The sequence below is a fragment of the Salvelinus fontinalis genome, chromosome 2, assembly GCF_029448725.1.
Source record: "Salvelinus fontinalis isolate EN_2023a chromosome 2, ASM2944872v1, whole genome shotgun sequence".
NCBI classification, from domain to species: domain Eukaryota; kingdom Metazoa; phylum Chordata; class Actinopteri; order Salmoniformes; family Salmonidae; genus Salvelinus; species Salvelinus fontinalis.
This window is the reverse complement of record NC_074666.1, coordinates 22,211,461-22,224,992: the sequence shown is the minus strand read 5'-3', so window position 1 is coordinate 22,224,992 and position 13,532 is coordinate 22,211,461. Positions and strand designations below refer to the sequence as shown.

The 13,532-nt window shown below is 43.0% G+C and overlaps 1 protein-coding gene across 4 annotated transcripts in view; it reads left to right on the top strand.

Moving 5' to 3' along the window:
* Positions 1 to 13,532, top strand: part of LOC129814228 (PDZ and LIM domain protein 5-like) — a 102,459-nt gene that overhangs the window by 43,353 nt on the left and 45,574 nt on the right. For all 4 annotated transcript variants that reach the window (XM_055867227.1, XM_055867210.1, XM_055867219.1 and 1 more), the window contains exon 3: positions 12,282 to 12,433. In XM_055867227.1, coding sequence (XP_055723202.1) covers positions 12,282 to 12,433 — 152 coding nt within the window. The remainder of the gene's footprint in view (positions 1 to 12,281; positions 12,434 to 13,532) is intronic.

Here is a 13,532-nt window from a genome sequence, read left to right as displayed (position 1 = left end):
CTCTCTTTTCTCCTCTCTTCTTTCTTCTCTTCTCTCCTCTATCCTCTCTTCTCTACTCCTTTTTCCTGTTCTCGTATTCTTTCCCACAGAACATTCTGTGCAGGCTGTAACAGGTGTGCGGTATAAAAGGCAAGACGCCACCTGCACCTCAGCTCTCTACCACACCATGTTCTTTCTGGGCCATTTGTTCTGCTTGTACTGGCCCAGCAGGTTGTGGTTTAGCTGAACAGCACACCGACTGAGGAATGCTGCCTCCACAGATTAATCCCAGTGATTCAGAAGGCAGAGGGTTCAGGGCCTTTAATCATCTTTTATATCGACATGCTGGGGCTGATGCCTTGTCTCCACACAGTAACTAGATCTATTCATATTTCAGTTTATTGCCGTTTAAAGAAGTTAGAGGTTTTTATTCACATGGTTTTGAAGGTACCATGTGGCTCAGTTGGTAGAGCATGGCACTTGCAACGCCAGGGTTGTGTGTTTGATTCCCACGGGAGACCAGTACAATATGAAAAATGTAGACACTCACTACTGTAAGCTGCTCTGTAGAAGAGTGTTTGTGTGAAGGTAAATGAACGTGAGGGATCTGACCCAGTGGATGTTTTAAAACATCAGTGTTTGCAATATATCGTTTTCTGTTTGAGGACATGGGGTTGTCAGTCACAGACTGCATTGTCTCTATTAGCTGATACAGATGTAGGATGTTAATGTGATCACCATGTTGCAGGAGAACATTCCTGCTATGCAGGAAATATAAAACGTGTAGTGTATTTCAGGATTAAAAAGGCTTCTGGAGTTTGTAATTTCCACTTTGAAATTTCAGACGTGATATTCCCTTACGAAAAATATAGCAACCCTTACAAAAATGTCCAATAATTATAATCCACATTTCCTGCAGGATTATTTTCCTGCTATAGCAAACTGTCTCAAATTAAGATCCTACATCTGTAGTAACAACTCCATATAAGGCCCTCATACTGCCTCAGACATCACATCCCTTTCCCAAGCACTCACAAGTCACTTCCTCTAATTTGACTCCTTAATGCTACAACCACAGACACTCTGCCTAACTTGTTCATCTGGTGTAGGTGTGTATAATAAACTTGTTGATTTATACATTTACATCATTTAGCAGATGCTCTTATCCAGAGCAATTAGGGTTAAGTGCCTTGCTCAAGGGCACATCGGCAGATTTTTCACCTAGTTGGTTCGGGAATACAAACCAGCGACCTCTCGGTTACTAGCCCAACACTCTTAACCACTAGGCTAACTGCTGAGTTCAGTTAGTACACAAGATTCAAATGTCATGTATAACAATGTTGGGATAAAAGATACCATATCAGATCAACTACAACATCCTTCATGAGTTTTATAAAATTGCCACTTTTTAACAGTTCGTTTAAATCAATTATTGATCAATATATTCTGACATGATCTGGATTGCTAGAATTCTACACACCGGACAGGGGAAGCCAACTGTAGCTACAATGTTTCTGGCAGGATTTCTAGAGAAATAACTCAAGGAATAATACCACTACATCTACAACTGCTGCTCTTTGTCTTTGTGAGAAACTTTGTTCTGCACATCAAAGCTCTCCTAAAGCTCCACTCATCTTCCTCACTCACTCTCCGTCCAAACCCCCATCCCCTGTCATCTGGGTCTGAGAATAACAAGTCATCTGCTGTTGGTTCCTATTCCAGGATTATTTTATCATGCTTGCCTAATCTAACAATCACCCTCATAATAATATGAGCATTGATCAGTAAACGTTTTAATTCAAGCAGTTTATTAGTTTTGAATTAGATTTATATGATAATGTTGTCATTATTTGATTATCTGATCACAACCTTCAATGTTGTCATAATTACGTAAAATTCTGGCAAATTAGTTCGCAACAAGCCAGGCTGCCCAAACTGTTGCATATACCCTGACTCTGCGTGCAATGAACGCAAGAGAAATGACACAATTTCACCTGGTTAATATTGCCTGCTAACCTGGATTTCTTTTAGCTAAATATGCAGGTTTAAAAATATATACGTGTGTATTGATTTTAAGAAAGGCATTGATGTTTATGGTTAAGTAGACATTGGAGCAATGACAGTCATTGATTGATTGTTTTTTATAAGATAAGTTTAATGCTAGCTAGCAACTTACCTTAGCTTACTGCATTCGCTAACAGCCTGGCTCCTCGTGGAGTGCAATGTAATCAGGTGTTAGAGCATTGGACTAGTTAACTGTAAGGTTGCAAGATTGGATCCCCCGAGCTGACAAGGTTAAAAATCTGTTCCTAGGCCGTCATTGAAAATAAGAATGTGTTCTTAACTGACTTGCCTAGTTAAATAAAGATTAAATAAAGGTGTACATTTTTTTTTTAAATAAACAAATAAATTGGCAAATCGGCACGCAAAAATACCGATTTCCGATTGTCATGAAAACTTGAAATCGGCCCCGATTAATCGGTCATTCCGATTAATCTGTCGACCTCTACCCTCAGGCCTTATTGCTTAAGTAATGCACACAGACAGTATACTTTTATCAGAGCTTTAAAACCTGTCTAGGATCAGCGTGGCGCTAGCGGCACACCCCCCCCCCCCCCCCACTGAAAAACCAGTGCCGCGAAATTCAAAAAAAATATTTTTTTAAAATATTTAACTTTCACACATTAAAGTCCAATACAGCTAATGAAAGACACAGATCTTATGAATCCAGTCAACATTTCCGATTTTTAAAATGTTTTACAGGGAAGACACAATATGTAAAGATGTACATCTATTACCTAAAAACACATTAGCATATTCCACCATCTTTTATTTGTCCACCAACACCAGTAGCCATCACCAATTCGGCTAAACTAAGATATTTATAGCCCCTAACCAACAAAAAAACTCATTAGATGACAGTCTGATAACATATTTATGGTATGGGATAGGTTTTGTTAGAAAAAAGTGCATATTTCAGGTAGATGGCATAGTTTACAATTGCACCCACCATCACAAATGGACTAGAATAATTACAATGAGCAACGTGTTTACCTAACTACTAATCATCAAACATTTCGTAAAAATACACAGCATACACGAATCGAAAGACACAGATCCTGTGAATACAGACAATATTTCAGATTTTCTAAGTGTCTTACAGCGAAAACACAATAAATCGTTATATTAGCTTAGCACATAGCAATTAGCAGCCCAGCATTGATTCTAGCCAAAGTGAGCGATAAAAGTCAACATCGCCAAAAGATATTAATTTTTTCACTAACCTTCTCAGAATTCTTCCGATGACACTCCTGTAACATCACATTACAACATGCATATACAGTTTGATCGAAAATGTTTATATTTAGCCACCAAAATCATGGTTAGACAATGTGAAATGTAGACAAGCTGGTAAAGAAAACGTCCTTGCGCCACTTAGACAGTGATCTACTCTTATACATAAATACTCATAAACGTGACTAAAAAATATAGGGTGGACAGGGATTGATAGACAATTTAATTCTTAATACAATTGCGTTATTACATTTTTTAATTTATCCTTACTTTTCAATACAGTTTGCGCCTAGCGAAGCTACGTCATAAAACATGGCGTTCTAAGCCACTAAAATGTTTCGACAGAAACACGATTTATCATAATAAAAATGTCCTACCTTGAGCTGTTCTTCCATCAGTATCTTGGGCAAAGGATCCTTTCTTGGGAGAAATCGTCTTTTGGTGGAAAGCTGTCCTCTTGCCATGTGGAAATGTCAACTACGTTCGGGATGAACTGAAAAGCGTGACCAACTTTTCACATCGTTGCAAAAATAAATGTCCCAAAATCGCACTAAACGGATATAAATTGCTATAAAACGCTTTAAATTAACTACTTTGTGATGTTTGTAACTCCTATAACGAGTGAAAAGATGACCGGAGAAATATAACAGGCTAAACTAACGCTTGGAACAGGAGAGGGTCGGTGTCTTCCACGCGCGTTACGCAGCAAGAAAAGACTTGCTAGCTAAAGGTTTTTTTCATTTGTAGGGCCTGTGAACGAGCAATCGAGCCCGTTGGAATCGTCATCACGTAAAGGCATCCAGGGGAAGACGTAAGAAGTGTCCGTATAGTCATAGCAACGACAGAGCCCTTTTAAATGACTTCAGAAAAGTGGCCAACGTTTCTCAAATCTGACTCCATGTCAGGGAAATTGCTGTAGAATGGGCTCTGTTCCACTTAGAGACAAAATTTCAACTCCTATAGAAACTATAGACTGTTTTCTATCCAATAATAATAATAATATGCATATTGTACGATCAAGGATTTTGTGGGAAGCCGTTTAAAAAATTAGCCACATTAGCATAAATAGTCTAAACAGCGCCCCCATCCCCAACAGGTTATTAAAAGGAAGAAAAGTGAAGCATAGCCTCTGTCTTAAAAGCACTGTTTCTGGAGATGATGATGAGAATTTATCATGCCAAATATAGACTAAGGTATGTCACATTGTTTTCTTCCTTCATGGAGGGATTCTAGATGGCTAAAGGGTAAGGCTGTCCCAAACTGAAATATTTCACCCCTGCCGCTGCACTTCACGTGGCTGTTCTACTCAAGCACACATGCACATTTCCCTGACCATAACCCACACACTGCAATCCTGTTGGGTGCTTAGACTGAGCTGTGCTCCCTCCCATAACCCTACTGTTGACACTGTCATTGACCCCAGGGCACTGGAGGGACTGAGAAGGGCTGTTTTGTGTTGGTCAGACTGGGTCAGCTGGCTCTCTTCTGGTCTGGTCTTGGCCTGGTCTAGGTCTTGTCTGGGCCTTGTCTGGGCCTGGGGAATTGAGCCTGGACTAGTTGTTCTCCAGGGATGCTTAGACTCACTGTAATAGAGTTTGTACTGTATTTACCAAGCCTCAGATTGGCCACCAATTACACCCCAGAGAGCAGTTGAAGTAGTTTCACTTAACAGTCTTAAAGAGAAATGGGTCGAGGCTGTGTGGGTTTTACTGGGCTACTGTGCTGTGTGTGTGCATAAGTGTGTGCCGGTCTACTTAAAAATATAGTATGCCTGTGAATTTACGGTATGCATACAGTATGCCTGAGCTATGCTTCCTGTACTTCCTGCAGGTTTTACATTCTGATTTCCTTGATAAAAGAAACTGCAACAAAGAACAAGGAAACTAGGAAAATGTGTCATGCCCCCCCCCTCTCTCTCTCTCTCTCTCTCTCTCTCTCTCTCTCTCTCTCTCTCTCTCTCTCTCTCTCTCTCTCTCTCTCTCTCTCTCTCTCTCTCTCTCTCTCTCTCTCTCTCTCTCTCTCTCTCTTTTTCTCTCTCATAATGAAGCCTACGCTATAGGACTTCTGACTTCCAGGCAGTACAGTACAGAACAGTCTGCTCTTGATTCCTTTGTTTCTACCTACTGAGGTTATCTAACTTCCTGGATCAGAGGGATTCCTGGGCAGCGGAGCCAGAGAGGGAGAGAACATCCTGTGCGTTCAGGTCTTCACAGCGTCATGCTGCTCAACCTGCAGCCTTTATGCCGCCTTGCACACAATGCAGTGAATTGAGTGAATAGTTGCTTCATTGACAGTCGAGGCTGAGGCTCTCCTCTGGCTGAATAATCACTAATGTGACTCAGAGACTCTGTGATGAGGTGGCCTGAAAACACCAACAGCTGCTGTTGCTGTGGAACGAGTGGTATCCTCCATCTCTGGTGATGTAATCACAAATTGAGGAAGCTTAGCCCACCTATATTAAGACCCGATACACTATACCTTTACTATAATAATAGTGACAGATAGGGAAGAGAGGTCCACCCTCTATAAAATGTTGCTTCTGTCTGTCTCGGCATGCTTCAGCATAATGGGCTGCAGGTCTCCCACAGACACTACACTAGTATGTCAAGTTAATACACTGAGTGTACAAATCATTATGCTCTTTCCATGACATAGACTGACCAGGTCATTCCAGGTGAACGATGTATTGACGGCACCTGTTAAATCCACTACAATCAGTGTAGATGAATGTGCATGGGAAGCATTAGAGTCAACATGGGCCAGAATTCCTGTGGAACGCTTTCGACACCTCGTAGAGACAATGCCCTGTTCTTAGAGCAAAAGGGGGTGCAACTTAATATTAGGAAGGTGTTCCTAATGTTTTGTGCACTCAGTGTATGTCTAGCATTGGTGTGCCTTCTAAACCACAGGAATTTAGACCCATATAACATAACTGTGAGAGGTGAGGTTCCTTGCATAATAAAGCTACCCATGTTATTTTATGGATGCAGGTGGTTCTGAGCAGGCGGTTCTGAACAGGCGGTTCTGAGCTCTGTTTGGTCCAGTGTAATGTCTCCACGGGTGTTGAGCGTACAGGGGAAGTGTTGAGTGATTGACGAGCTGAACGCCAGGCAGGCTTGTGTAATCGCCGCCCGCCACACCTGGGAGATAGTCATCCCCGTTGTCGTGGTTTCGTCAGGCTGCTTCCTGTCAGGACATATCCTGTGTTACTGTGTTAGCGCCAGCATACAGCTTCAGGCTGGCTGGTCGCCTGGCCAGGGTCAGACAAACGGGTGGTACTTTACTCATGTGGGTTTGCTGTGTATTAGGGTCTAATGGATGGTATTGCAAAGGGAAGGGAAAAAGTGTTGCATTTGTCAGGAATGTACATTATTTGTTTTTTTAATCGTTTTTATAGTTTACGATTTACTGTAAGTCCTAAAACTTTTAAGCTACTGTATATCTCATGACTGAGATTTTTTTTTAAACACAAAAAGTATTTAAAATCTCTGTTCCTGTTCTAAATAGTCTGCACTTCTGAAACCTTCCCCACAGGCCCTCATCATAATGAACATAGATCTAAGGTGATATTAGGCGATTAGTGCTTATCGCTTTGTACTTTCATAGATAACAACACAGACTGAAACTATGATCTACTGTACCCGTTTCTATGTCCCCCAGCTGTTCCTCTCCTCTCCTTCACAACACAACACAACAGACCAGGCAGTCAGCTAAAGTCATTACTGGAGCTCAGATAAGATCACATCCTTCCTCCAAGAGCAACAACCCTCCTCATCGTTTCTCAGGCCCTACATCACAACTTATCACTGATGACCTGATCAAGCAAACAGTAGTATTTAACACTATTTTTTCTCAGTACATAGCAGATTACTGTCTACCTCAGTCTGACCTTGACCGTAGATAGAGTACATACCGTAGATAGAGTACATTAGATTATACAGTCATATGTCTAGCCTTTAGGCCAGGGTTGGGCAAACTACGGCCCAGAACAAAGGGGGTCAAAATAAAAAATAACAGTCAGTATCTGGTGTGGCCACCAGCTGCATTAAGTACTGCAGTGCATCTCCTTCTCATGGATTGCACCAGATTTGCCAGTTCTTGCTGTGAGATGTTACCCCACTCTTCCACCAAGGCACCTGCAAGTTCCCGGACATTTCTGGGGAGAATGGCCCTAGCCCTCACACTCCGATCCAACAGGTCCTAGACGTTCCTGTCCTGCAGGAAATCCCGCACAGAATGAGCAATATGGCTGGTGGCATTGTCATGCTGGAGGGTCATGTCAGGATGAGCCTGCAGTAAGGGTACCACATGAGGGAGGAGGATGTCTTCCCTGTAACACACAGCGTTGAGATTGCCTGCAATGACAACAAGCTCAGTCCGATGATGACGAACCTCCAAATCAATCCCGCTCCAGAGTGCAGGCCTCGGTGTAACGCTCATTCCTTCGACGATAAACGCGAATCCGACCATCACCCTGGTGAGACAAAACCGCGACTCGTCAGTTAAGAGCACTTTTTGCCAGTCCTGTCTGGTCCAGCGACGGTGGGTTTGTGCCCATAGGCGATGCTGTTGCCGGTGCTGTCTGGTGAGGACTAGCCTTACAAAAGGGCTACAAGCCCTCAGTCCAGCCTCTTTCAGCCTATTGCGGACAGTCTGAGCACTGATGGAGGGATTGTGCGTTCCCGGACAGTTGTTGTTGCCATCCTGTACCTGTCCCGCAGGTGTGATGTTCGGATGTACCTATCCTGTGCAGATGTTGTTACACGTGGTCTGCCACTGCGAGGACGATCAGCTGTCCGTCCTGTCTCCCTGTAGTGCTGTCTTAGGCGTCTCACAGTACGGACATTGCAATTTATTGCCCTGGCCACATCTGCAGTCCTCATGTCTCCTTGCAGCATGCCTAAGGCACGTTCACGCAGATGAGCAGGGATCCTGGGCGTCTTTCTTTTGGTGTTTTTCAGAGTCAGTAGAAAAGCCTCTAGTGTCCTAAGTGTTCATAACTGTGACCTTAATTGCCTACCGTCTGTAAGCTGTTAGTGTCTTAACTTCTTTATGATAGGGGGCAGCGTTTTCACTTTTGGATGAATTGCGTGCCCATAGTGAACTGCCTCCTACTCTGTCCCAGATGCTAATATATGCATAATATATGCATTATTATTACTATTGGATATAAAACACTCTGAAGTTTGTAAAACTGTTTGAATGATGTCTGTGAGTATAACAGAACTCATGGCAGGCAAAAACCTGAGAAAAAAACAGGAAGTGAGAATTCTGAGACTGGTCAATGTTCAACTCATCGCCGATTCAATTCCCTGTAAGATATGGATCTGTTTGCACTTCCTACGCCTTCCACTAGATGTCAACAGTCTGTAGAACGTGGAATGAAGCCTCTAGTGTGATATGGGGCCGGATGGGAGGTGTTTCAGTCATTGGTCTGGCAGAATGCCAGTTCCTGGTCATGTGCTTTCCTCATGATATCGCCTTGCGTTCCATAACTTCTACAGACATGAAGGAATGCTCCGGTTGGAACGTTATTGGATTTATATGATAATAACATCCTGAAGATTGATTCTCTACTTAGTTTGACCAGTTTATTCGACCTGTTATATAACTTTTTGAAGTTTTCGTCCGAGTTCGCCTGCATTTGCGCGAGCGTTAGGACATATGCACCAAACATGCTAGCAAAAGTAGCTACTTAGACATAAGTAATGGACATTATCGAACAAAACAATGATTTATTGTGGAACTAGGATTCCTGGGAGTGCATTCTGATGAAGATGATCAAAGGTAAGGGAATATTTAGGATGTATTTCATATTTCTGTTGACTCTGTTGATATTTCTGTTGACGGAGAAATGTTGTTATGTTTGAGCGCCGTCTCAGATTATTGCATGGTGTGCTTTTTACGTAAAGTTTTTTTGAAATCTGAAACAGCGGTTGCATTAAGAACAAGTGTATCTTTAATCATATGTAAAACATGTATCTTTCATCAAAGTTTATGATGAGTATTTCTGTTATTTGACGTGGCTCTGCAATTTCTCCGGATATTTTGGAGGCATTTCTGAACATGGCGCCAATGTAAACCGAGATTTGTGGATATAAATATGCACATTATCGAACAAAACATAAATGTATTGTGTAACATGATGTCCTATGAGTGTCATTTGATGAAGATCATCAAAGGTTAGTGATTAATTGTATCTCTATTTCTGCTTTTTGTGACTACTATCTTTTGCTGGGAAAATGGCTGTGTTTTTCTGTGGCTATGTACTGAGCTAACATAATCGTTTGGTGTGTTTTCGCCTTTTTGAAATCAGACATGTTGGCTGCATTCACAACATGTGTAGCTTTAATTTGGTGTCTTTCATGTGTGATTTCATGAAAGATTGATTTTTATAGTAATATATTTGAATTTGGCGCGCTACATTTTTTCTGGCTTTTGGCCAAGTGGGACGCTACTGTCCCACATATCCCAGAGAAGTTAACGACCGTTCCACAGGTGCATGTTCATTAATTGTTTATGATTCATTGAACAAGCATGGGAAACAGTGTTTAAACCCTTTACAAAGAAAATCTGTGAAGTTATTTGGATTTTTACGAATTATCTTTGAAAGACAGGGTCCTGAAAAGGGGCCGTTTCTTATTTTGCTGAGTTTATGTGCGGTTCTCTGTTAAATTTCAAAATCCAGATTTGGCCCTCGAGCTAAGAAGTTTGCCCACCCCTGCTTTAGGCTGTACACCCCTGCTTTAGGCCGTTACACCCCTGCTTTAGGCCGTTACACCACTGCTTTAGGCCGTTACACCCCTGCTTTAGGCCGTTACACCACTGCTTTAGGCTGTTACACCCCTGCTTTAGGCCGTTACACCCATGCTTTAGGCCGTTATACCCCTGCTTTAGGCCGTTACACCACTGCTTTAGGCCGTTACACCCCTGCTTTAGGCCGTTACACCACTGCTTTAGGCCATTACACCCCTGCTTTAGGCCGTTACACCCCTGCTTTAGGCCATTACACCACTGCTTTAGGCCGTTACACCACTGCTTTAGGCCGTTACACCCCTGCTTTAGGCCGTTACACCCCTGCTTTAGGCCGTTACCCCCCTGCTTTAGGCCATTACACCCCTGCTTTAGGCCGTTACACCACTGCTTTAGGCCGTTACACCACTGCTTTAGGCCATTACACCCCTGCTTTAGGCTGTTACCCCCCTGCTTTAGGCCATTACACCCCTGCTTTAGGCCGTTACACCCCTGCTTTAGGCCATTACACCTCTGCTTTAGGCCGTTACACCCCTGCTTTAGGTCGTTACCCCCCTGCTTTAGGCCATTACACCCCTGCTTTAGGCCGTTACACCCCTGCTTTAGGCCATTACACCCCTGCTTTAGGCCGTTACCCCCCTGCTTTAGGCCATTACACCCCTGCTTTAGGCCGTTACACCCCTGCTTTAGGCCATTACACCCCTGCTTTAGGTTGTTAACACCCCTGCTTTAGGCCGTTACACCCCTGCTTTAGGCCGTTACACCCCTACTTTAGGCCGTTACCCCCCTGCTTTAGGCCATTACACCCCTGCTTTAGGCCGTTACACCCCTGCTTTAGGCCATTACACCCCTGCTTTAGGTTGTTAACACCCCTGCTTTAGGCCGTTACACCCCTGCTTTAGGCCGTTACACCCCTGCTTTAGGCCGTTAACACCCCTGCTTTAACGCCATTACACCCCTGCTTTAGGCCGTTACAGTAAACTGGGGCTTTGTCAGGAGATTGTAACTTCATGGGAACCTCTTCATCATAAGCACCTCTAATCAAAGGTTATGGGTAACATATGGCCCTCGGCCTGTCTTTACCTTGGGGATACCTTTCTTTCTAAATCAAAGCCACGTGGGTTAGAAGAACATAGAGTGCATTAGTCCCTAGTGGAATGTGTTGGAATGTGTTCTTCTTCAATCCACTGTTTGATTTAGAAGTCAGAGACATGCATGCCACCTAGGACCTAGATAGTCAAATCATTAGCTGTCTGGACAGATATATGACATGCTGCCCTCCTTCTCAGATCAAAGAGGGCCTGCCTGCCTGCCTGCCTGTCTGTCTGTCTGTCTGTATGTCTGTCTGTCTGTCTGTCTGTCTGTACACACAGCGTGTGAGAGGGCCTGTCTGTCTGTCTGTCTCTTTGACTGTACACACAGCATGTGAGAGGGCCTGTCTGTCTGTCTGTCTCTTTGACTACACACAGCATGTGTAAAGGGCCTGTCTGTCTGTCTCTTTGACTGTACACACAGCATGTGTAAAGGGCCTGTCTGTCTGTCTGTCTCTTTGACTGTACACACAGCATGTGTAAAGGGCCTGTCTGTCTGTCTGTTTCTTTGACTGTACACACAGCATGTGTAAAGGGCCTGTCTGTCTGACTGTGTGTCCCAGGAGAGTTTGCCTGGTCTATTTTGGGCCCAGCTGATAAGTGGCCAGCATCATAAAGATAGAGAAAAGGCCTGTGTTACATAACCAAGGTTACATACGACACCACAGGGAGAGAACACAGTGCTGCTTGGCCAATATAAAATAATACATCAATATTTTATTGCGTCGTTTCATAATTTCACAACGATTATTTCCTGTTTTTTATTCATGGGGTTTGCATTGCAGGGTTGATCAGGCCTTCTTAGCCTTTTGTCAGGTTTTCTGTGGTAAGAGAGCTGAACAAATAGAGTTGAATGCACAGTTTGAAATGAATTCATGCATACTGAATGTTTGTTTAAGAAAGTTGCTTTAAGGAGGATGAAAGAAAAGAGAAGTATTCTGTATATCAGTCTTTAGAGTCTGATACAGGAGGCACTGGGAGTCTCCAGGGCATGGAGGTTAAATACACTAAGCTATGCTCAATATAGCATAGAATGTCTCAGTCCTGGCAAAGTGACGGACTACTGTAATTTTATAGTGTTATAGTAAATGAATGCAAGCGTACAGTATATGTTTATTTTAGTTTTATTTCAACCTGTATGTTTGGTTTTGTGTGTTTTTACAGCTGACCGATGGGGGCAAAGCAGCCAAAGCCAAAATGAGTGTGGGAGATGTAGTTCTGTCTATCGATGGAATCGCCACCAACGGCATGAACCACCTGGAGGCCCAGAACAAGATCAAAGCCTGCACTGACAACCTCAACCTCACCCTGCAGAAGTAAGAGGCAGGGCACAAACTCATACACACACACCAGTGTTCATTTCGTTATCAAAAATTGTGACAAAAATATTTGTCAAAGACCAATTTTTCAATGGCAATTGACGACTGACTAAATATTTACAGAAAAAACTATAACTAAACGGAAATTATCAATTGACTAAAACTAGACAAAATTATCTCTGTGACTAAAATCTGGACTGGAAAATAGTTTTTGGAGAGATTGAGAAATGTTCAGTGATAAGGACAATTAATATGAGAAGCACAGATGCACAGTGCAGTTCTCTTCAGCAGTGGGAATGACGTGCCACACCCGGCACACAGCCTACCTCAGCTGGTGAGCTGCGGAGGAGCAAGCGGTGTGGGCAGACAGGCTCGGCTCTAGCTCCGCCTCCGATTATACACGTTGCACAGGCGATTCTCTTGCTTCCCCGTAGCTAACCCGTCACCACCAGCATTCTAGTTAGCTACCCTTTTCCTGATTAAAAAACACAAGCTGCTTTATGAAATTAGAAACAATAACATTGAGTTTAATAGTAAAACAAAAGTATAGCTATGTTCTTCTCTTCTTTCAGTATAGAAAAGTAGTCTGTCTTTGAATTTATAGTCCCGCTCAACCCTCCCACTTTCCCCACTGAATTTCATAGCAATGTTCTGTAGGCAACGTAGCCAAGTCTCCCTCTTTTCCTCAGAGAACACAGCTTGATTCTAGCCCTTAGCATTCAAAAGATATGACCTATAATATCGGCTCAACGTTTTTTACTTTCTATCATGCATTGGAACATTCAGATATCAATATACTTTTTATTTTATATAATTTTTTTATTTTACCCCCTCTTTCGTGATATCCAATTGCAATCTTGTCTCATCACTGCAACTCCCCAACGGGCTCAGGAGAGGCAAAGGTCAATTCATGTGTCTTCTGAAACATGACCCGCCAAGCCCACCAAATGACACCCACCCGCTTAACCCAGAAGCCAGTTGTGACACAGCCTGGGATCAAACCCAGGCATGTAGTGAAGCCTCAAGCACTGAGATGCAGTGCCTTAGACCGCTGCGCCACTCATGAGTCCAGGAATATGCTTTTTAGAACAAACAT